Source organism: Hylaeus anthracinus, unplaced genomic scaffold, assembly GCF_026225885.1.
Source record: "Hylaeus anthracinus isolate JK02 unplaced genomic scaffold, UHH_iyHylAnth1.0_haploid 5, whole genome shotgun sequence".
In the NCBI taxonomy this organism is placed as follows: domain Eukaryota; kingdom Metazoa; phylum Arthropoda; class Insecta; order Hymenoptera; family Colletidae; genus Hylaeus; species Hylaeus anthracinus.
In genome coordinates, this window is record NW_026535322.1 from 5,444,279 (window position 1) to 5,467,464 (window position 23,186).

At 37.7% G+C, this 23,186-nt stretch overlaps 3 protein-coding genes across 10 annotated transcripts; 1 reads left to right on the forward strand and 2 right to left on the reverse strand.

Annotated features, from left to right (window-relative positions):
- The first annotated feature begins 1,188 nt into the window (after positions 1-1,188).
- On the forward strand, positions 1,189-9,114 carry LOC128895541 (5'-nucleotidase domain-containing protein 3). 6 transcript variants are annotated; one of them, XM_054158232.1, is made up of 9 exons: positions 1,189-1,206; positions 2,138-2,461; positions 4,482-4,657; positions 5,172-5,399; positions 6,293-6,433; positions 6,619-6,776; positions 6,861-7,047; positions 7,166-7,306; positions 7,436-9,114. In XM_054158232.1, the coding sequence occupies exons 2-9, from the start codon at positions 2,263-2,265 to the stop codon at positions 7,790-7,792; spliced, it is 1,587 nt and encodes a 528-aa protein (XP_054014207.1). In that variant the 5' UTR covers positions 1,189-1,206; positions 2,138-2,262; the 3' UTR covers positions 7,793-9,114. The 6 variants fall into 6 exon arrangements, with proteins under 6 accessions (XP_054014207.1, XP_054014201.1, XP_054014203.1 ...); XM_054158226.1 differs by lacking the exon at positions 1,189-1,206 and adding an exon at positions 1,263-1,802; XM_054158228.1 differs by lacking the exon at positions 1,189-1,206 and adding an exon at positions 1,263-1,662.
- Positions 9,115-9,380: 266 nt separating this feature from the next.
- On the reverse strand, positions 9,381-13,098 carry LOC128895546 (dnaJ homolog subfamily C member 3). The gene is made up of 6 exons (XM_054158243.1): positions 12,905-13,098; positions 12,720-12,830; positions 12,427-12,626; positions 11,967-12,292; positions 11,477-11,820; positions 9,381-11,398 (listed from the first exon to the last, which is right to left on the reverse strand). The coding sequence occupies exons 1-6, from the start codon at positions 12,951-12,953 to the stop codon at positions 10,980-10,982; spliced, it is 1,449 nt and encodes a 482-aa protein (XP_054014218.1). The 5' UTR covers positions 12,954-13,098; the 3' UTR covers positions 9,381-10,979.
- Positions 13,099-14,262: 1,164 nt separating this feature from the next.
- On the reverse strand, positions 14,263-22,912 carry LOC128895525 (ATP-dependent RNA helicase bel). 3 transcript variants are annotated; one of them, XM_054158200.1, is made up of 9 exons: positions 22,718-22,912; positions 22,493-22,603; positions 21,761-21,848; positions 20,863-21,446; positions 20,313-20,785; positions 19,924-20,228; positions 19,538-19,837; positions 19,189-19,464; positions 14,263-19,076 (listed from the first exon to the last, which is right to left on the reverse strand). In XM_054158200.1, exons 2-9 carry the CDS (start codon positions 22,535-22,537, stop codon positions 18,955-18,957), a joined length of 2,193 nt encoding a protein of 730 aa, XP_054014175.1. In that variant the 5' UTR covers positions 22,538-22,603; positions 22,718-22,912; the 3' UTR covers positions 14,263-18,954. The 3 variants fall into 3 exon arrangements, with proteins under 3 accessions (XP_054014175.1, XP_054014174.1, XP_054014176.1); XM_054158199.1 differs by having other exon boundaries at positions 22,493-22,912; XM_054158201.1 differs by having other exon boundaries at positions 21,767-21,848; positions 22,493-22,908.
- Between the last annotated feature and the right edge of the window lie 274 nt (positions 22,913-23,186).

A 23,186-nucleotide genomic window follows, 5' to 3' on the forward strand; every position in this document is an offset into this window, starting at 1 on the left:
CATGCGACTCGGAGCAATTCGAGGTTGCCTCCTCGGATTCGAGCACTAATTAACCCATTTTCATCGAGATCACCGATTCAGATTACCCGCGAGACATAAATTGCAATTGTTAACCAACAACAACGCGAAGATACGGATCACGTGTGCGACGACAACCTCTTTTCTAATCTTGCGACATCGGTATTTAGGAAACCGTGTATCGTAACATTATATACGGCACAATTTTACAATATTACTTTCCATACTTGTCGCTTCGAATTCGATTACACTTTCTTTCTCAATTGCGAGCGTAACGGAAAGTAATTTGCCTTTTAATCTCTTTGCCTCGTGTTGTGTCTCCGGGTGAGTGGAGCGATAATAGATTTTAATTACTCATGTAAAATGAGAAATTATCGCTGTTAGACAACCGTGACGTCGGTTTCAAATGAGTTTACATCAGTCGTATGATAACCTAAGGTATGTTTCATAACCCGTGCGATAACCCAGACCAGGGGTCGGTAAATATTTCCGGAGGATGAACAATAACAATTTTAAACTTCACAGGACCACAAGGTAATCACGGAGAAATTATCTACAGGGTGTCCCGTTAAGTTCCTACCTGTTTCAGCGAAATGATTCTAATTCTATCGAGTATCGTGTATACTAACACAATAATAATCATACTTACTTTTATTACGATACGATCTAATAAAGTATGCAACTACATTTATATATTCACATGTATATTACGACTACTCAAATACCCCTCGAATACTTGTCTAATCGAATTCTATTCGAATTCAAATACTCATCCGATACTCTTTAAGCTGTTCTTCGAGATGTCGATCGTCTTTCCTGTAAATATCTAGACTCGAAAATATAAATAAACTCGCCAACGTTGATGTGTGCTAAGTACCTTCCTTTAAAACGAATAGCTAGAAACAGACAAATTGGAAGCAGGCCTTTATTACGATCATTTACGTACTTTCTATACGAAAGGCAACAGAAAAAAATTGTATACCTCGAGAATTTCATAACAGAACCTAAGAAACCAACGTCTCGTTTACAGGGACGCCCGTGACTGTATTTTGGTTTGAAAGATCGATTTCCGATAATCGATACGATATTCTGCATAGCGAGCGATCAGGCATTTAGACGCGGAGCGTCCGAGAAGGCGCAGGTGTGGCTACTTTTTTCGGACGCCGTACGTCTATTCTCGTCTAGCAGGTATCACTGCTTTCCCCACTTACGACAGTTCGCTATCTATTATTCGACAACGACGCCGCATGACCGTGCGGCATGATTGAACCGCGATCGTACGCGATCCCTTCAGTCCCTCGCGACGAGGCGATGCGAAGACAAACAGTGAATAGTAAAACGGGGAACGCGGCACACTCGATCGCGCGTGCACTCGTCGTTTCGGACGAAGTCGTGGTGAATTCACGCCGACGCTCCAACTTGGACAATTAGGAGCAGAACGCGCCGGGAGTATAAATAGCGAGTGGCCGACGAACCAGGGGATGCATCTTGCGAGGGAAAGAGGGAGATAAACGAAGAACGGATCTCTATCTTATTGTTAGAGTGCGTGCAAGTCGACGCGCTCGATTACAATCGTGGAATAACACCGAAGATAAACTCCCGAGTAGCCGAATTGATTATTAGGCGTGAGATAAAGAAACTTGGGTTCGTTAAACCCGTTCGAGAAATTTCTGCTCGAATATCTATTCGATAAATTGTTACTAGTTCCATGTGAGACGTGATTCGTGTAGAAGGTTGAATAGTTGGACCACTCGAGAACTGTTTCTTGAATTGTAACTTTTCAAGTAAAAGAATCTGATAATCCGCAGTCTAATCATTAAAAATACTTTCTATTTCTTCGTCAGAGGTATCAGAATTCCAGAGAGTGTTCAAAGTGGTCCGCTTTAAGTAACCTTCCAATTAAAATTCGAATGTCTAGCGTATATTTTTAATTGATACGTAGAGTCATCGATAAATTCCCCTTATCGAAACTGACTTTTTCAAAAGAGTTTTCCGAAAGAGGCATCATGATTTTTTTATAATACGACACGAATCCTCTTTGGAAAACTCTGTATACCAATATTAATAAGTCGTAAATACTTAATATCAGCAATTTATAAACTGAAAATCGCTCACACAGACTGGGGAGGCAATTAAACGATTAAGCGTCGAAGACGTTAGCGTACCGATTTGAATTTCCCGCCGGGCGAAGCGCCAATCGACGAGCACCGTGTTCTTGGGTGCGTAACCCGCCAATCGTCCGTGATGCTGCACACGAGGACCCTCGCTGTCGCTGCAGCATCGCCGCTAATCGTCGAAAATGTATTGCCGTCGTTGCTGTTCCGTGTTTCGGGAAAACGTGTCACGTCATCGCGTTTCGCGAGTGAACGTTCCCTCCATCATATCAAGATATCACGGGAGGTCATGCTCGAGAATTACAAGAAGGTCCTCGAGAAGTACAAGTGTAAGTACGAGCACTGGCTGCGGCCATTTTGTCGTCGTTCCTCTCTCGCGCACACTGAACGATTGGCGTTCCGTCTTGTTTCTACGCGCGCAGCGCCACGCGCATGCGCGCACACGGCCTCGACTTCGATATTTCGAATCGAAGATGCGGCTGTTCGAATAAAGTACGGAGAGATGAATATTCAAATTTATTGCGTGATTTTACTTTTTAGATACATGTTTTGTAACTTTATATTGTTTAGCAATGTTTATTTAATAACTATCTCCAATAATCGTATGCTGTATATTCTGCTAGTCAAGTATTCGAATAGTGTTCTACTAATGGAGTATTTAAATAGTATTACGATAATCATGTAACCCTGTATTATTCTAATAATCAAGTTTTCATACAGTGTTCTACTAATAAACTGTTTAAATAGTATTACTATAATCAATTAACCCTGTATTATCGTAATTAATCAAGTCCCCGTACAATGTTCTGATACTTAAATGTTCGAATAGTATTCTAACAGTCAATTGGTCGCGTAGCATTCCGAAAGTCAAATATTCGAAGATAAAAAGTTTCGACAAGTTCTGCCAGGCTTATTTCGGATCGATGCAACTAGCGCGAGACCTTGATACATAGCACGTAAATCGCGTGCCGGTGCGGAAATTGTAATTGATATGCCAATGAATCCCCCCCTTCCAGGAAGCGTTCGATTTACGCTTCATCTTAAAGGCGAGATTGCTGGCAAGTAGTCGCGAATGCGTTCACCCGAAAGTATCCGCACGTTTGTCGCCCGAGCGTACGGGATTTTATCACCATTCGCTTTATTTTGGCGTGCGTCCAAAATCTCTGGGCGTAACACAATATGATGGACCATTCCACTCCAAAACGACCATTTCGGGATGGACAGAATATCGGCAATATTAATTATATCGACGGATGAACAATCAAACTTAAGACGATTTAATTTAGAATAAACGAACAATAAATTGTGACAAGGCCACCGGATTTCTGTATGTACCGTTCGGCAGCGAGAAGAATGAATCTGACAACGAGGCATAAATTTCTGATTTATCTGAACATCGTGATATTTGGTTTAGTAACTTCTCTATGCGTGACGTTGACCTCGTTGAATTTTTGGAAAAATGCCTTTCTCTTTCTTTATTTTTAAAAAGAAACTGGGAAAAATTCGAAAACAGTGAAATGCAGCTCTTATCGCGGATCTGTTGGAACAAAAGGAGGCCACAAACTTATCGTGAATCGAAATAAGAGGAATAATGCCACGCGTTATCCTGGCGCACGTATAGTCCTGATACAAGGCCGCGTGCGGAGTCACGTGCACGTGGATCGTATTCTGCGCTCGCGTTCATCTTGATACGCGATATCTGAGGCTACGCGAAACATTAAACTGAGAGTAGCGCCGGGCCGTTTTTAAATTATACCGCGGCCGATGCATAATGCGATAAGAAAAGTAGAAAACATTAACTACCGTGCAAATAATCGTAACGTCAAGCCTTTTGATGCATGCGCTGTTGATTATTCGCATCCAAACTACGCAGTAGCTTGTATCGTTTGATGTCAAATATTTTGTGGCGTGCGAGATAAATAAATCGTGGAGCGGTGGAAGTACGCGGTGTTACGAAAATTAAGTCTTCTTCGAGGATTTATTTTAAGAATGACTTCAAAGGAAACTATTTTCCGTTTATTAATGCTCGAGTACTCAAACATTCGAACACTGAACAATTTTTCTTTTCGTCCCCATTAGGGATTCCATTTTATTAGGGCCTACTGCCCTTCCTCCCAATAGCTCGGGTACCTCGGAATCGCTAGATCCGTACTGTAGCTACGACGAAGAAGTATAGCTACAGCCCCTGAGGATTCAATAGGAATATTCGAATACTCGAGTAGTATTCGAATACTGAATGCTAAAATATAATTAATTAGTATATAGCCTCAAAAACTTGTCCTCCATACTCTATACTTCGTATATGATAACAGAACTGGCATATTTAAACCTAAACTAATCCTACTTCAGCTAAGAAGCTCCCTCAAGACGTGAATGCGAAAGGAGTTTTCGCCTGCAACGAACTCGACTTGAAGGAAGTCCAAGTCTATGGATTCGACTACGATTACACTTTGGCCTGTTACAAGCAGTCCATGGACCACTTGCTCTACAATCTTGGCCGAGACATGCTCATCCAAAAGTACAAGGTACGTGCAAGACATCGATCTCGTGGTACACTTAGTATTATACAAGTTTACGTTTTCGTTCAAAACAAATACGTTTTTCTTCCATTTTCTCAAGACAAAAAACAAACGAGAAAAACGATACTTTCCCCTAAGAATTCTTTGTTAAATAAAAATTCTCATCGGCCACACCACGTTTCTGCAAGCTCTGAAAAGGTCGTTTTCTGAATTTTTTCGAGTTGCCAAACTTCTGCCCCCGTAAATCATTGTTCGAAGATGGGTGGAGAGCAAGGGGCGGCGTTCATCGCGAGACGCGTTTATATCGTCGACGAAACGACGGAACGGAAAGTTTCGTGCCGACGTCGTCCCGACGAGACTGTATAATTCGAACGAGCGAACGAAACTTCCCTAACTCGTTTCTGCTCGCGAGTTCGGCTCTCGTCGGGCGGCGTTTTCACGAAAATCAAGCGACAATTACGCCCTGGAACGAGAATTTCAATTGAAACTTGACGCGAAACCCGTTTAATCGGCTGTACAGTACCCCGAGGGAATCGCCAGCCTCAAGTACAAGGAGGATTTCGCCGTTCGTGGCCTCCATTACGACATCGAAAAGGGTCTGCTCCTGAAACTCGACAGCTTCTTGCAAATTCAATTTGGCGCCGTTTACCGCGGTTTGCATCCGTTACCCGACGACGAGGTCCTCAGGCTCTATAAAAACAGGATAATACCGATCGCCTACGTGGAGGCGCCTCATAAACACTCTCACGTAAGCGCGCTCGCTCGAGGGGGAATCCTATTAGTTGCCTTGGGAAATTAATTTGTGTACTTTGAGTGGAATACTGTTATATAATAGTGGGAAATTAATTTTCTACCTTGAGTGGAGTTTTGTTGAATAAGAATGGGTAATTCTGGTTTAACACGTTCCCTGTTTACACGGGTTTTAATTCGGAGTAACGAGGGTACGATATGCGACGAAACGTTTCAAAAGAATAATACAAAAATTGTATCGTAACGTTTGCGATGTAATCGTGTGCATGACTGTTTCGACCTTTTTCACGGTTAACATTTTGCATGTACATTGTACATACACGCGAAGGCTGGGACTATTTGTCGAATTTTTCTCTATTCGAATAGTAAATACCAAATATTAGGTTGTCCCAAAATGTCCCTTAATAAGTAATACATGCACAATATTTGATGTTACATTACTGAATTGTGCACGATTCATTTTGCTCCATTACTGTTACAACACGAATATCTATGAAATCGGATTGTCTATTTGTATAAACACGACCACATCAAATAAATGAGTGCAACTCGCGAAAGAAACTTTCGGGACAACCTAATACTAAAGTAAATTTCAAGTAGTTGACTACTGGAATTCTATTTGAATAGTATTTGAACGTGTACTCGAATGTTCGAATGTTAAATTAATCGAGTAGTTCTAGCCCTAGTTCACACACGTATCCTAAGTTTTGCATTCCCAAACAGAAACTGGAAAAACTTGCAACGAATTAAACATCTTCTGTTTGTTTGCATGCGTCGACACGTATGTTTTTCATGATGGATTTTTCCAACGTAACATATAGAAAGTGAGTACCACCGTTAAATGTATACGTTCGCCTGAGAACGCGTGCATAAAATGAAATTTCAATTCAGGAGGCGCTCCATCGAACGAAAATGGTTCAACTGGCCGATTTATTCTCGGTACCGGAAATGAGCCTACTATGCAACGTCACCGAATACTTTCTTCGAAATCACATCGACTATCACCCCGAAATACTCTTCAGGGACGTTAAGGTAACCATAAAAGCTTGCGAAATAAAAAAAAAAAAAGAAAACAATTTTCCGAATAACTTTTCTCAAAAATAATTTCAATAATGATACTCGAGTACTCGAATTTTGAAATAAAGATATTAAAATACCCGAATAGTACTAATAATGACATTCCCTGAAAGAACAAACATTACTGCTTTTTCATTCAGAACTCGGTGCAAAGTTGTCATCCCATTATGCATGGAATGGTAGTGCAGAACGTGTCGGACTATTTGGAGCAAAACAAAGATTTAAAAAAATTCTTTGATCGGCTTAAGAATGCGAACAAAAAAATGTTTCTGGTAACCAACAGTCCTTTCCACTTCGTGTAAGTATCGGAACTTGTTAGCGCCTAATTGACTACTCAAATATTCGAATAACGTTATTCGAATACTTAAATATTACTTTACAGCGACACTGGAATGAAATTTTTAGTTGGTGATAATTGGAAAGATTACTTCGACGTAGTGATAGTCCAAGCGAGGAAACCGAAGTTCTTTACCGAAGAGTCGCGTCCATTGCGAATTTATGACGAAGTAAATAGAACCCAGTTGTGGGATCGCGTGACCAAGCTTGAAAAGGGCGTTATATATCTCGAAGTAAGTGCGGTCATTTTCATCCTGAAACAAAAGAAAATAATTGTTTTCATTTTTGCTGAATCTTATACGGTTCTCTTCAAAAGCTATATATTATTAATGATAATAATTCCAAACACAGGGCACGGTTAAACAGTTGCAAGATATGACCGGTTGGCAAGGTCATCAAGTATTATATTTTGGCGATCATCCCTACAGCGATTTGGCTGACGTGACATTGGAACATGGTTGGCGAACTGGGGCCATAATTAAAGAATTGACGGTAAATATACAGCGTCTGATACATTGCACTTTGAATAGAAGGATTTAGTAGTCTTGGTGGAGATCAATACATGTCAAATCTACTTCTTAAATTTGCTACGTATGTTAACTTCACTTGTTGGCATTGTAGCACGAAATAAACACACTGAACGATCCAAAGTTCAAGGAAAACGCGAACTGGTTGCAAATGTTGACTGGACTGATCGAGGAGCACCAAGACTTCGAAGGGCCGGACGTACAAGAGGTACTCGACGAATGGATCAGCGAAAGAGACCAATTACGTAACGAGATAAAACGTGTATTCAATAAACAATTCGGCTCCGTGTTTCGAACGTATCATAATCCCACGTACTTTTCGAGGAGACTGTTTAGGTTCGCCGATATTTACATGAGCTCGATCACAAACCTGTTGGAATACTCGACGACTCACACGTTCTATCCGCGAAGAGGCGTCATGCCGCACGAGTACACAAGTTATTTCGTCTAATGTACAGAATCTATTCTTAGACTCGCGACTAGATGTATTTGCCATGTTTTTTTTTTTTCAAACTTGCCAAGAAGCTTATAGAGCAACGAATCAAAAAATATGCCGTAATCGAATAACCCGTAGAAATATGTTAAACAATTTACGAATTTAGAACATTTAAAACGCATTTTCGTTCGATGTAAATAAAAGAGAATGTCAGACTGCTTAAATCGATGACGAAAGATGGAGAGCAAGTGACCATAAATTTGTTAGATCGTTGAAATGTATTTAAGGCAACGCATAATCATTTAGCGAAATCAATATACTCAGAAGTACCGCTGCGCGTATCTTGTCGATGGAATTTCATTTGTTACATTGTATTGTATATACAAACGTTTCGGAGAATACGAAAAAAATGTTCTAACGCGAAGGTCTCGATAGTACAAAAATTTATGCAAGTTTCACAAGACAATAAAAAGGTAAAATAACGAAACGAGACAATTAACCTTTTGGCAGCTGCATGTTATTTGGCAATTTCAGGTGATTCGATGCAATTGTTATTTGTTCCAAAGAAAAACATTTACTTTAAACGTTTATGAACGTTGATTTATGAACGTAGAGTTATGCTATCAACACAAAGGTGACCAAAGGTATCGGATCCAAGTGGTCAACACATAATTCGATAAAATATTTATGTATCAGAAAAAAAGATAGTTTTTGTGCGAACAAAGAAAGAAAATTATTTTCCGAACAATATTTCCCGCGACAGTCAAAGTATTAATAGAACGACAAAGGAAGTTCGGCACTCGTTGAACGCTTAATATGGTTGTATTTTGTATATTTTATTCCTCGTGGCAATGAGATATACGTATAGTTTATTCAGGTACAAAAATTATCGTGTAAGTGTTAAAACTGAAAACCTATTATCAAAGCGTATATGTGTATATCATAGATAAGATATCGCAAAGTGGACGTATAAAACTTATTCTATGATATCCTTACGATAAAGTACAATTTAGACTAAATAGGATACAGAAGTTTAAGTTAGTAGGGGTTGTTCCTAATAACTGTGATTATATTTCTATCGAGCATATTTTCTTTCCTAATAGAACGTCGTGTTACCGCACAGTTAAAAAGCATGTATGTACGTTGAATGCAATTATAACGAACTTACTTGCACGGAAACAATTGTATGTAATTTTTCTTTTTTTTTTCTAATCGCAATAGCGCAATTTACATTCTTTTGCCGTCTTTCGTGAATACAATGCTTACATAAATGTGTTCAAAATGTACATAAATATAATCGTAATAGCAAGTAAGATCAATAAATCTATACAAAACTATTACTGTATATACAATATTTCTAGCTTCAACGACTTCAACTTGATTTCGATTAACTTTACTAAACTCCTCGATTAAATATTTTTATTTTAACTACACTGCTTTATTAAGCGTTTTATTCAACTTGTTTTATATTAGGGATTTCAATATCTTTTTCTTCCTAGCATTTTCCTGAGAAGAAATTAAACTTTACATTTCTATATTAACATTTTATCCAGCAATACTTGAATCAATGGGGTGAACAAGTATCAGAGAACATAAAAGAAAATAAAAGAAAATATAATAATTTATTTCTTTGAAACGTCTACAACTGGGAATAAAATTATAGACTGTTGTGCAATAAAAATACGAAGCTAAATTAATTCTAGAGATAGATATGGAATCTTAGAATCTTATATTATGCATGAAATAACTTTATATTTCTTGGTTTTAGCACAAATAAATTGTCGATATTTTATAACACGGTAACGCTTTTCAGTATACTCATCTGCAAACGAGTACACGAATAATTAACAAAGAAATTAACAGGTACAGGAACAGAATCACTATTTGGAAGAAAGTCTTGATGTCCCTAGATCGATGTACGTTAAGAAAATTTATAAAATATAACGAATGTTGAAGAGCGCTATGTACACCCTTCGCGTACTTTATTATAAAAATTCTCGCACATTTTTTATGCAAATGATACGAGTGTGTTTGTATAAATTATTCAAATATATTTAAACAGATATCAGAGATACAGTATTTACATAAAGTTCTTCTCGCACTCATGCAAGTACAACACGCACACAGCACTGTCCTACGTAACTTTGTATTAATGTCACATAACGGCCACTGCATTCTATACTACGCTATTCACACTTTAAACAAGTGCACTCGATTACTGTATTACCGAAAATGACTTTTCTAGTGTACATTCGATGCAATCATCGTACAGTATCAAGCTAAACTCAACGATCCACAGCCTGCCGTAACACTCGGATGGCAGTGTCGCCGCCGTATATTCTATGGCATTAATTAATTGCGATTCTAATCACTTTTATTTCAGATGAGCCGTCCATTATATGTGATGTGAGTTCAAGTTTTTTTTTTTTTTTTATATCAAAGAGGAAATATTTCTTTATTATATCACTTCAATCCATGTCCAGTTCTTACATAGAACCAACATAGCATTCATTATGAAAATGATTTATGTCCAGTTGTAATAATAGAAGAAATATTTTACTACCAGTCGCTAAAAGCATACGAGGCAATTGGCATTTATCAAACTTTTTATATCATGAAGCAGAGGGTATACATGGGTTCGCCACAGTCATAATACACGGCTCATTTATAGAGGGTACGAAATTGATTAGTAAAAAATCTTCATCTAACTGACAACTGATCAGCGTAGTTATACATATACGAGGAATAAAATATATTGTTCAGTAAATCAATTGCCTCGAAATTATTATAATTTACTATGGCGATAGTATGAAATTATTCGTAGATATTATTTATAGGTTAACTTTCAATAATTATATCAACGAACCAATGATTCAGAAACAAACCGAAGATCGAAACGCTTAACATAAAGATGAATCATACTCGTATAGTTATTTGTTTACCTATTTGTTATTTGAAAATGCCGCGAATATCATCACCGTGTGTGACTAATTATTGGTCAGCTATCCAACTTACCGAGTGATTAACATTTTCCGCGTACAGTCTTCCGGTTCAATGCATATGCAAGACGTATGACTACCGTCGAGGTAGATTAGCGAAATTAAACTTCAGCTAAGATTGAAATGGTTATGTCGCGTATAAAATGACAATATGATAATTTAGAAATTTTACTTGGGCTAGTACCGTGAGATCAAAAAGGTGACTAATTGAAGTGGAACTTAAATTGGAAGGGAGAACCATGGAAGTGATGGAATTCTTGGAAGGGATTGAAACCTTGTTGATGTTTCCCTGATTCTGGATCTAACGGATCTTCTCCTTGGTCGAATTTCGCTCTTTTCTCATCGTCGGTCAATACTTCTTTGGCCGCTGCGATATCAATAAACCTTTTCTCCGCTCGTTTCTTTTCCTCCCCTTCCTGAAAGTTGTCAGGGTGCCACTTTTGTGCAGCTTTTCTATATGCTTTAATAATATCCCGTTTCGATGCTGTCCTCGACACACCCAAAATTTTGTAATAATCCCGCGATTCCGAGAGCTTTTGGCGTTGTTGAGCTTTATGAAGACCCTGCTTCGCCCTTTGTAGACTCGGGTTAATTTCTAAAGCTTCTTTGAAATCCCTTATTGCTGTTTGGACAAAGAATGGTTAAGGAACTAAATTGTAACACCAATGAAAAATTTTTGCGCTACACAAATGTTACCTACCATCGTCAAACATCTCGGCGGCGAGATACGCCTCCGCGCTGTCACAATACACTCCAGGTTCTTTTCGCATTTTCAAAGCTTCTTGGCAATTCTGAATTGCTTTAGTCGAATCCGAATTGCCAGTATAGCACTTACAGAGAAGTTGATGAGCGAGAAAACGTACATTTGCTATACTTGGTTCAAGCTTAAATACAGCCTGAGCAGAAACTATGCACCCATCGTAATCTCTCGTATCTTCGGACGTTTCTGCGTCTGCTAATAACTTCGCTATTTTCTTTATTTTTTTATAAAATGAAAAGCACTTTGAGTGTTCCGGATCGAGTTTCAAACATTCTCGAATTTCCCTAAACAAGTACAATACTAATCAATATATGGATGGCTGACAGTTCATTCTTTAAATAAATAAATTTTGATTTCCAGTATTAATTATATAATCAGCAGTATGAGGCAAAAATATATTTGAAAAGATAAAATGATTGCTACTACTCACTTCAATGATTCTTCTACTTGTCCAAGACGATAATGCAGTGTAGCTAATTTCAAAAATCCCTCAGTGTTATCAGACTGTAACTTAGTTGTAGACCGGACATCAGAAATAGCACTGATGAAATCCTCGAGTGCTTCATGGCATTCAGCTCTAAGTTCCCTAAGTTTAACAGACCATGGACATACTTCGATGACTGTGGAAAGAGTGTGCATTGCAGACATGTAGTCACCATTTCCCATTAAATTTTCTGCAACTGCCAGAGCTTGCTGTGCAGGTTCTATTTTATATAAAGCATTTAAAGCATCTGTATTGTGTGGTTCTACTGCCAACTGTAACAAATCAATACCAAACATTTGTAGTATAATAGAACTATGTAATGTTTGGAATATATAACTTTCCAAAATAGAATTTTGTATACAATTACAAATATTCATACTTCCATATGATATAAAATTATACCTACCACATCATGAAAATCTGCTTCAGCTTTATCAAATTGAGCCTGTTTAAGCAACACATTACCCCTCTGCAGTCTTGCAGATGTAAAATCTGGCTTTAATACCAAAACTTTATCAAGATCCAGGAGTGCAAATTTTGCTTTACCTAGTGCTAAGTATACTGTGCCTCTCTTATAATATGTCAGATAATTATTGGGGTCTCCCTCTGCAATGAAATTTAACAGTTCTGACTCTTTGTAAATCTACTATAGAAATAAATTAATAAAACCACGTAAAAACAATTAATTGTAAAACATACCGACAGCTGCATGGTAATGTGATAAAGCATCTTGCAGCTGACCCTTAGCTAGAAATTCTTTACCTAATTCCAAATGCCTGTCAATCTCTAATTGAGTAACACTCCCAACCACTGAAACACGAGCTTATTAGAAATTATACCCTAAAATAGTTGTATTAAAGATGCTAAAGGTTAGGATTATATACCATCTAAAGACAGATCCAATAATACTAATAACAAGCCACAATGATACATGACTAAATAAAAAATTGAGCCACGGCAATACAGACTTCGTAAATAAGAAAATAGGATTCGTTAGCTTCACAAGGTTCAACTCAACCACCAGATAACACAAAACTATTCAGCCACGGCGCCATTGCGATCGTGGTCTTACACGATTGGTCCAAGTTGGTTCAACAGAATTGGTCTCCCACCATTGGGCACATTTATTATCTGATAATCTGATACCACCAGTGGCACCATCGGTGGCAAAACACCCAAGCTTATAGTGAAAATAGTTCCCACCATCTCTATAGAGATGACGCCATCAATACATTTTAATCAATCTTTCTTTATTTTTCATAAATGCATGATTAATAAGATTCTTTTCTTCATAACGCTACAATATATTAATTAATATGTAAAATTTATCATTTTTATGAATAGTTCTTTAATAAAACAATAATTATCGACAGTTTAGTCAGTGGCGAAATCTAGCAACAACAGTGAGAACTATTTTTACTACAAACTTGGGCATTTTCCCACCGATGACGCTACCAGTATTAAACCACTACTAAACCAAGCTCAGTGTTGATACAAACTTTCAAAGTATGTATCTTGTATGTATCGTATCAAATCTATAAAAGACTGAAAATCGCAACAAAATCCGTCAAATAGTTCTACAGATTAGCTCGAACAAATAGACAGACGCCTACCAGGAACTTTATTTTATACTATGTAAAGTATGCCGTTATAGAGAACATAAAACAAATTAATTTGCCAGCTGGCAATGTCATAGTATCGATATCTTTTGTATAATGTCAAAGCTTCACTCGCGAAGGTTATTAAACGACTATAAAATTGTAAAGAGTCGCGTGTAATAAAATTGTTGAAAATTTATATGTTCTCAGACATGATTCTTGCTTTCTGAAAAGCATAAGATCTACCTATTGCAGTACGTTATTCAACCATTCAAAATAAATCATCGCATAATCTTTTTCCCTTGTTTATTAGATAGTTCGTTTTATAGAATTCTCCTGTCATTTTGCATAATACTATAAATAAACGTATGAATCACAAAATGAATGAACATTTAAATAATATACGTGATCCATCGTGTCTTATGAGGTATTTTTAACAACCGACACTCTACATCATTCTTCACAAGAACACACGTGTTTGGCTTTACCTAAGCACAAGATGCACATGCGCTCATTTCCGCAATGGAACCGACACTTATTGCTAATGAATGACAAAAGTGTATGCACGTTAAATATATATATAGAGATAGATATACATATATGTATGCATCATACACTTTATAAGGTTAAGTTGACATTCCTCGTTTAAATTTCAGACACTTTATTTTTATTTATTCATTCAATAGCCGTACGACGTACAGTTGTTTGCAGATATTTTTTATCCTACTTCTCGTATTTTTCTCGGTTCACCTAATGTAGCGTGTAAATGTGCAATTACTAATAAGAGACCGACAGAATGGTACGTTCACCGTTCCGATTCTTTAACTCTTTCTTCAAACTTTTCTTTTCTTTTTTTTTCTCTGTTGCCATTTGCTCACCATATTACAGTGAAATAGACATATAGCGGTATCATTTAAAGTTACAATTTAATGATACGGATGTGTATCATTGGCTGTGGAAAAAAATTTAACACAGCCATCGAGACTCGCTGTTCAGAAGCGCAACAATATTGCTACATACTTCCTTTACATATTTGTTTTTTTTTTTCAACGGTGCGCCTTGCCTGTGTTTTCGACTCGAGAAGCGACGCGTTCCCGATTTAAATAATATTCGTTAAAGTTAGAAGAAATCTTTTTTTTTTCTTTTGCCATCCCACCTCATTTCGCCTACAAAATTTTGTTTCAACCTACGCGTGTGCTCTTACTTTCACCCATTACGCATTGACTTCGCTCGCGCTCGTTTGTATCTTTTTTTTTCTTCTTCTGAGTATTAGTTCGATTTTTTTACCGTTTTCCTCTTCAACAGAATACCTGCTCGATGTAGACACACTCGCATACAATAAGCGCCACGCGAAATTTCGCTTTTCCATTTTGCGAAAAAGAGCAAAATCGAACGAACGCAAATTGCAACAAACGTAGCGGTTCACTCGAAGTTTGTCGAAGATGCGTAACATATGTATAAAACAAAGATAAAAAGTAAACTATTACCTACAGCACGCGACGACAACAAAATCGTGTTCGGCGACGCTTTCAACGTGCTCCGATTTTCTTTTTTTTTTTTTTTTGCTTTTGTTTTATCCCGTTGCGCTTACACGATTATTGGCTTACAATATGTTTCTATCTTGTGTGTATTGTGTGCTTTCGTAAATTGCGCATTCTTTTTTCGTAGTAATGATTGCAGTCACAGTCAAACATCATTTTTTGTTTTTCTCATTTTTTACACAATATGTAATACACGTTTTACTATTCGTAGCCCCTCTCGCTCCAGTTTCTTTCGCACTACAATATTGATCTTTGTCTAATCGTTCCACTCTGCGTAGATCCGTAAATGTTTCATTTGTTTTTTTTTTTTTCCTAAGGCTGCTCGTCCGATATACAATAGAGGACCAAACATAACGTTAAAAAGGTACTCGTACAGTACAAGTATACGACTGTCCCTTCTGATAGAACAGAAAAAAAAATAAATACTTAACACGTTAATAAATAGTCTTGTTTATTATACCATCCTCCTATTTCCTCTAAAGGTGCTAATACGTTCTAAATCATAATGCCGTACTTGAATTTGTACGTGTACCGGTTTACGAAACGGTGGACATCTGACTATCGCACAAATATATTTATCAATCGTCGTTATATTTTTTCATTTCTTTTTCTTTCATATGAAATGTATGTGATAGCTGAATCGTGATTCGTTCGTAATATGGAAAACGAAGAAAAAAAAAAAAAAATACATGGAATCAATGATACCCGTGACTGCTCGACGACCAACACTGTTACGTATAAAAATATCGTTACAACTAGGAGAGAAACAAGTATAAAAATATTTTTGCGTATAGTTGTCGTTACTTGCATGATTTCTGTCCACCATGTTACTCGTAAATTAACATATTTACTTCCAACTGCACAGGACTAAATAACTTACATCGACGCGTCATATGTATTCGTTGCCTTGGTAGACAATTGGGCAATAGAATCCGGAATTCACTCGATTTTCACGATAGTTATTGGATTTTTCGAATTGATTGATTAATTTTGCCTAATGAAGATGTGAAAATTTAAATTTAACACACATTCGGGATACTAGTGTCCAAAAGTCACCCTATACCTTTTCTTCTTCTATCGCAATATAAAATAATGTAACGCAATACAGCAAAGCCGTTGTACAAAAGCTTGCGCGTACACTGTCATCTACGAAATTGACGTAGACGTTGTATATATTAAAAAAAAAAAAATTGAATAGTAATAGTAATATAGTAGTAAATAAGGATAATAGCAATAGTGGTACTAGTAGTATTACGGCAAGATCTATTATCCTCTTGGCAGACTGAACGTCCAACTGCATAATTCGTTGCCGTAAATGTTGTACTCTATGAACGGAAAGTGATCTCGATCATCACTCTTCACTGTGGATTCTTGTAATGTTCTTGGCAGGGCCTCCGAGTTGACAAAGGAACTCGACGATAAAAAGAGAATCATATTGAAATTTGAAAACCACACGCACAACGGTCGGAAGCCAACAATATTTACTCGTAACACTATTTGAAAGTTCTAGTTGAAATAATTATCCCTCTGTTAAGAGGCATTCACACCTTGGTCCACGGTCACACGGCATACGATTCACGCACGCGATTGCACTATAAATCTATTAATATAACAGGTATAAGTATGACATGTCTAAAAATCCTGTCAGTTGTCACGCAAATCGAATTTGTACTTTTTCTCACATAGATTAGGTAAGAATCCGACGTTTGCACAAAAGATATCGACATTCTATAAAGCCCTACCAACATCATCAACCAGTAATGACGCGTTCCGCCGTTTATCGTCTATCATTAATGCGCGTTACATTTTCTTTTCTATTTTTTTTTTTTTTTTGTTTAAAGTAGAAACAATGCCCCAAAAACGTGTTTTCAGGACTGTAAGAGCTAGCGTTCAGCCCTCCCCGATCGGACAACAGCCACTTAAGTTCTTGATGTATTTGCTTTAACGACTTAATATTTCCCACTCTCGGCTCAAACAACTGAGCTTTATGCTTTCTTGACATTCAATACCGATTAATTAATACATTCAGCATTTGTATTTCATTTAAATTGTTCATTTTATCAATTCGCATGGAAATTGAATGTCACAAGATCGTTCGATATCACAGTCGTTTCTCAATTATTTTAATGTTTATGTATTTACGAATATTACTTAGTATGTATATATATATTTATATATAGCGTACTGATAAATAGAGTTATAAAATATGAGTGCGCCTTTTGCCTTCTCGTTCCAAAGGGCTTGCTTCCTTGTATATTTTTCCTCATTTCTTCTATCCTTTTTCTCTCGTTTAACATTTCCGGAAAGTTGAGCCAACTAACAGTGCATGTATTATTTTTGTTTGCTCTTTTGTTCTTTTCTTTCGAAGTCCCCACCCCACCCCCCCTCTGTAACTGCAACCGTATATTTTTTTGTTTACCCGTGTTTTTTTTTTTAAGTTTTTATAATGTTAGCTTTCGTTCCAGAGCACTCGCACCCACTATTGCGATTTTAGATTTTTATAACGCACCGTACCATTTTGTTTTTTTTTTTTTTTTTTTTACAGGACGTCTTCGTTACGTTTAGAAATTCTAATTAGAGCACATTAAAAATTCAGGTACAGCAAATATATATCCGATATACATAGTGACCAAAAAGTTTGAAATGAAATTTACGTAACCATTCAAATTAAATTAGAGGAAAGCGATAAAGTTAACAGTGTCTAACTTTGAAATGTACATACCGTGAACGGAACCCGACATAAGTATAAACAGCATTTCTAAAAGTAGCCTAAGACGTAGCCTGTGTCCTTTTTTACAGTATCGAAGCTGTCGACTATTGGTAATTTTTATCGTGATTTAATCGATTTAAACCATGATATTGCCGGCGCAACGTCGTCTGTGTCTGGGGACGGCAAAACAACAAAGTACCATTCGTCGCTGGACTATAGTAAATTTAAAACAGGAATCGTCACGAAATCTATGGCGATGGCGATATGGCGTATCCGGGGCGCCTAGTTAAATATATGAATTACATTAAAGAAAAGGAAACTAACAAAATAAAAAAAAAAAAAAAATAAAAAAAAATGACGCCATTAGTTTAATTGAAACTACACAAGTTACTGGCCATTCAGGCAATAGTAATGAAGCACTTGTGCATTTAAAGCTATATAATTACTTGAATCTAGACGCCACAATTCTCGAAGATACGCCCATCACATTCTCCAAAAATTTAAATAATGAAGCCACAACGAGCTCCATAGTCTCGACAGGAGTTCTAAACAATTTCACTAAGTTTCTTCACCTACTATGTGTTGTATCGTAACGTCCTATCTAGACATTCACGATTTGATTCGTTAGTGATTATACTACTTGTGTTCCTCAACACGCACGGCAACGAAACTTTGGATGGATCTTATTACATCTGTATTTAATGCCTGACAAATCTTTATCATCACTCACCGAGTGCTTTCAAAGCGGGATCATTATCGTCCACGTTATTCCGTTTCGCTTTCGTAGATGTTAATGCTGGAATTGCACTTGGGATTTGCCAACGTTTCGTCGCACACGAATAAAAGTATTTGTGGAATTGAATAAACAGTTTTTTTTTCGTTCGAAAAATTGTAGTGCTCAGGCAGTCAGCGAACGTGATGTGTTTATACGTGATACTGTCTGTCTTTTGTAGTGTATATGTAATACGCGCGCAGATACGTGCGTGTTGTATCCGATGTATGTCGTACGTGTCTTTCTTACATATATTTGAATTTACGTGTACAGTAGTAATAATGGTAAAAGTGGAAATTGAGATGATGGTGATTTACTTCTGCCATGGCTTCTCCCACCAATAATCGGAGCCAACTATGCTGCCGTTGTTAGCAGAATTATTGTGCGGAGGTAATGATGAATTACTATCATTACCTCCGTAATTGCCGTAATTTCCTATAGAAATAAAAGCGATCCATATAATACGTAAGCTTTTACTTTCTTATCAATTCTAAAGAGTTTTAATTGAATTTAAAATAATGAATGATTTAGTTAGTTACCAACTAACCTCCGTAACTGCCTGGTCTGTTGGAGGAACCATTATTACGAGTAGGTCCAGAGCCAGATTGTTGGCGATAATCTCTTGCACCAAATCCGCTAAATCGGCCGCCTTTAGTACTACCACCACCTCCACCAGTTCGTCGGGATCCACCTCCAGAATATCTTACATCACCGCACATTTGGTCCAGCCATGATGGAAGTTCTTGGTTAGCCTCATTAAGCAAAGACACCAAATCGCGCACCAAGTTATGATTTTTACTATTGAAAAATGATGTTGCAAGACCTGTTGTGGGAATAAAATTATCATCACACACATGTAAAATAGAATCGAAATAAAAGAGGAAAAAGAAACAAACCTAAATTGCCCATACGACCGGTACGACCGATACGATGGACATATTCTTCTACGTCGCCTGGTAAGTCGAAGTTTATCACGTGTTTCACATGTGGAATATCGAGTCCACGGGCAGCAACGGCAGTCGCGACAAGTATTGGCGTTACACCAGCGCGGAAACGACGTAATGCATCTTCTCGTTCACGCTGACTACGATCACCATGAATACTAGTAACTGGGTAGCCCATTTCAGCCAAATAGTCTTCTAACATGTCTGCACCCTTCTTTGTTTCAACGAACACCAAAGTCAATGACTCGGCAGCTAAAGTATCAGTGCGATAAATTATGTTACATCTATACAATACAGCCTGTTAGGATTACACGTATACACTAATTTTTGCAACTTACAAGGATCTCTGGCATTACTAGCTTGAAGAAGGTCAAGCAAATTAGAACGTTTGTCGTGTTCTTCTACCCATACAATTTTCTGAGTAATATTTTCAGATGTAGAACCAACACGGCCCACAGCTAAAAAGATATAGTTACTAAGGAAATCCCTAGCCAATATCTGTATTTCTTTCGGGAAAGTAGCTGAAAACATGAGTGTCTGTCTTTCACCGGTCGGAGGCATTCTATCCTCTTGGACTATACGTCTTATTTGTGGTTCGAAACCCATATCCAACATACGATCAGCTTCATCCAATACTAAATATCTAAAACATACGTTAACGTCGAAACAGTTAACCGTAAGGACCCGCGGAGATAAAGCCCGAATTTAATAAAAATTCACTACATACCGGCAATTATGCAAGCCAATTTTACCACGTCCCAGCATATCTACAAGGCGACCAGGCGTTGCTACAAGAAGATGGCAGCCACGATCTAATTCTCGCATTTGGTCTGCTATGTTTGAACCACCATAAACAACAGCAGGGCGCATACGCGATCTGTACGCAAATTTTCTTGCTTCGTCGTATATCTGAGTAGCAAGCTCTCTTGTAGGTGCTAATACTAAACCCAGTGGATACTGTTTACGCTTGCCAGAAGAAGGGCCAAGCGCTGGCGGTGGAAGTGGCCCGCTTTCATAAATCTGATTCAATATTGGCACTAAAAAGGCCGCTGTTTTACCAGACCCCGTTTGGGCACAGGCCATAACGTCACGACGTCCAATGATAATCGGTATCGCGTATTTTTGTACCGGTGTAGGCTTATCATAACCAGCCAAAGCAATGCTGTTCTTTATTATCTCTGTCAGCTTAACCTCGTTGAACTAAAAAATAAATCAAGTGTAAGCATGCATTATTTTATTAACATAAACTATTTTAATTGGGATGTTATAGAACTTACAGATGTGATGTGTGGTGGTATGTTATCTCCAGTAGCCTCGACTGGGATATCCTCATATTTACTAAAGTTAATGCCAGTATTCCCAGTACCAAATAGCTCCAACTCCAGACGCTCATCCCTGCTAGTGGGAATTGTCCAGTCAATTTCGGAATTTCTTCTTCCTCCGTCTCTATCCTCCTTCCATCTACCGGCGTTGCCGCCGCCGCTGCCAATTCTATGATCATTCCTATTCTCTGGCCAACGACCTCCTGTTCCTCCTCTAGGCTCTTGCCAACGATCATTACCGGAGCTAACCGGGCGATCACGTTCGCGTTCGCGTTCGGAATTGGAGTATCTATAATCTCTTCCATTTTCTTGATTGCCACTACGCCTGTTGCGTGCACAAAAATTTCCAAAGTTTCCAAAATCGCCATCACGAGAATTTCGTTGCTGTGGCTCTGGCCCTCTATACCCTGAACCTCCTCTATCGCCATCACGATCTCGCTCCCTTTCCCTGTCTCGCACACGGTCGCCTCCTCTATCTCGTTCAGAATATGATCTTGAGTTGGAAGAAGAATGATGTTCTCCGCCAGAAGGCACGTTACCTATAAATAATTGCTGATACAGTTTTTTCTACTATTTCATTATCATCAATATTTCTGGATAATACAGACAGTATTACCAAGAGGTACTACTGACTCACAAATTCTCTCAGTAGCAATAACCTCTACATCATGAAAACTTAGTATTAAATTGAAAATCATTACAATGATTCTTTCATTTTAAATGTATACATGAACTAAATTCAATGTAAATTCTTACAATTTAATTTTCTACTTTAAAGTCAAGAGTCAATATGCTATAAAAATATAAATATGCATGTCTGATAATAATAAATATAGTAAATCTTAATACTGACACTCACTTCCAGATTTATTTCGTAGGTGTGGTGGTATGTAGCGGCCCCCACTTGGTTGGCGGGAGCCCGACAAGTCCAGACCAGCTAACTGAAATGTAAGACATCTAATTTGTAAAATCACTCCTCCTCATAATTAGTATCATTAACATGTTAACCAATCTGGGCTGGTAATTGATTCATCAAAGATAGGATGTGCAAATATCATGTTAAAAATTCCGTTAACTGATTTAAAAATATTACAATTGTAAACTGTTTACACATAGATAATCATGCTTATTAAATAAAAATTTGGAAATGCGATAAATGTGTAATTTTATGGAATCGATTAAATAGACTGTAAAAAAGAAAGGTGTAAAGTGCGTATAACGCGTATAATTCGACTAAGAATGAGATATCGAGCACGATAAAAAATCAACGTGCGAATGCGTCATGGCACAAGGCATGCTGTTCTCAGAATTGGTTGCCGCCATTACAAAGCTGTACGTCACAAACGAAATCGACGAACGACCCTAGTCTATAATGCTTTTTATGTACGAAAAAATATCGCGAGATTAAACAATTCGGAAAGGGATAGGTTATGAAATTACACCTACGAATGCGTTGCACGTTACACGAATTCACTGATGAGGTCGAACAATAAGATACTCGAATAGAAAGGAAGGAAAGAGAGATGGTGCATCGAAACAACGGTTGTCAGTAATACATGACACTAATACTGTTTCTAGATTTTACCTGCTGCTCTAGACCTGATCCATTCTGGTTGGCTGCATTACTCATATTACTCCGCCTCGGTGCGTATTTTTCGTGGCTCTGCCGCAGAAGCTCTTTAGCTGTTTCTCTCGCCTAGACAATCACCAAGCAAAAAAATTTCAATTGTTCGCTCTTATCCTCTCTCCTTTCGTTCCCTGCTGATCTACGAACGAAACTCGTCGATTAAGTCAAGTTAATTATAATTACAGTTTCTGCCTGTCGCTACTTCGATGCAAAGGAAATTCGAAGACTGGACTACTATGAAAGGCCTCTGGCCACACTTGACGTCGACGCAACAAAAATGGCCGAGCGCCGAAATACTGCTAGCAAGATGGCTGACAGCTTGTTTCCGCCGGATATTGCGAAAACTAACGGAGCACACTCTACTGGGCAATTTCCTAGGCGTTTGTCGTTCCCATTATTCTCGTGTATTAAAATTTCAAATTGTAGATTTGTATCTTACACATGCTATAAAAACGTAACCTTGAACATGTTTGCGTTACCCTTTTAATTTACTTTCCTTGAATACGCATTCGAGATATCGACAACATTTAAATGTTTAGAGTAAATTGCGAAGCTAGGCTTAGACTTCTTTCTTGAGTAGACCATATCATACTAAATATTTTTTTTAAATTACAATAATTATTCGATACTTTTTGAATTCAAATTTTCAATG

Excerpts from the sequence above, each read along its gene's own strand:
- LOC128895541 (XM_054158232.1), top strand. The coding sequence starts at position 2,263 with ATGCTGCACACGAGGACCCTCGCTGTCGCTGCAGCATCGCCGCTAATC. Across the intron at positions 5,400-6,292 it reads CGCCTCATAAACACTCTCAC|GAGGCGCTCCATCGAACGAA; the intron begins GTAAGCGCGCTC and ends ATTTCAATTCAG. Across the intron at positions 6,434-6,618 it reads TACTCTTCAGGGACGTTAAG|AACTCGGTGCAAAGTTGTCA; the intron begins GTAACCATAAAA and ends TTTTTCATTCAG.
- LOC128895546 (XM_054158243.1), bottom strand. The coding sequence starts at position 12,953 with ATGTATCATTGTGGCTTGTTATTAGTATTATTGGATCTGTCTTTAGAT. Across the intron at positions 11,821-11,966 it reads CAAGTAGAAGAATCATTGAA|GGAAATTCGAGAATGTTTGA; the intron begins GTGAGTAGTAGC and ends GTACTTGTTTAG. Across the intron at positions 11,399-11,476 it reads CGCCGAGATGTTTGACGATG|CAATAAGGGATTTCAAAGAA; the intron begins GTAGGTAACATT and ends TTGTCCAAACAG.
- LOC128895525 (XM_054158200.1), bottom strand. The coding sequence starts at position 22,537 with ATGAGTAATGCAGCCAACCAGAATGGATCAGGTCTAGAGCAGCAG. Across the intron at positions 21,447-21,760 it reads AAATAAATCTGGAAGTGAGT|GTAACGTGCCTTCTGGCGGA; the intron begins GTCAGTATTAAG and ends AATTATTTATAG. Across the intron at positions 20,786-20,862 it reads TACCACCACACATCACATCT|TTCAACGAGGTTAAGCTGAC; the intron begins GTAAGTTCTATA and ends TTTATTTTTTAG.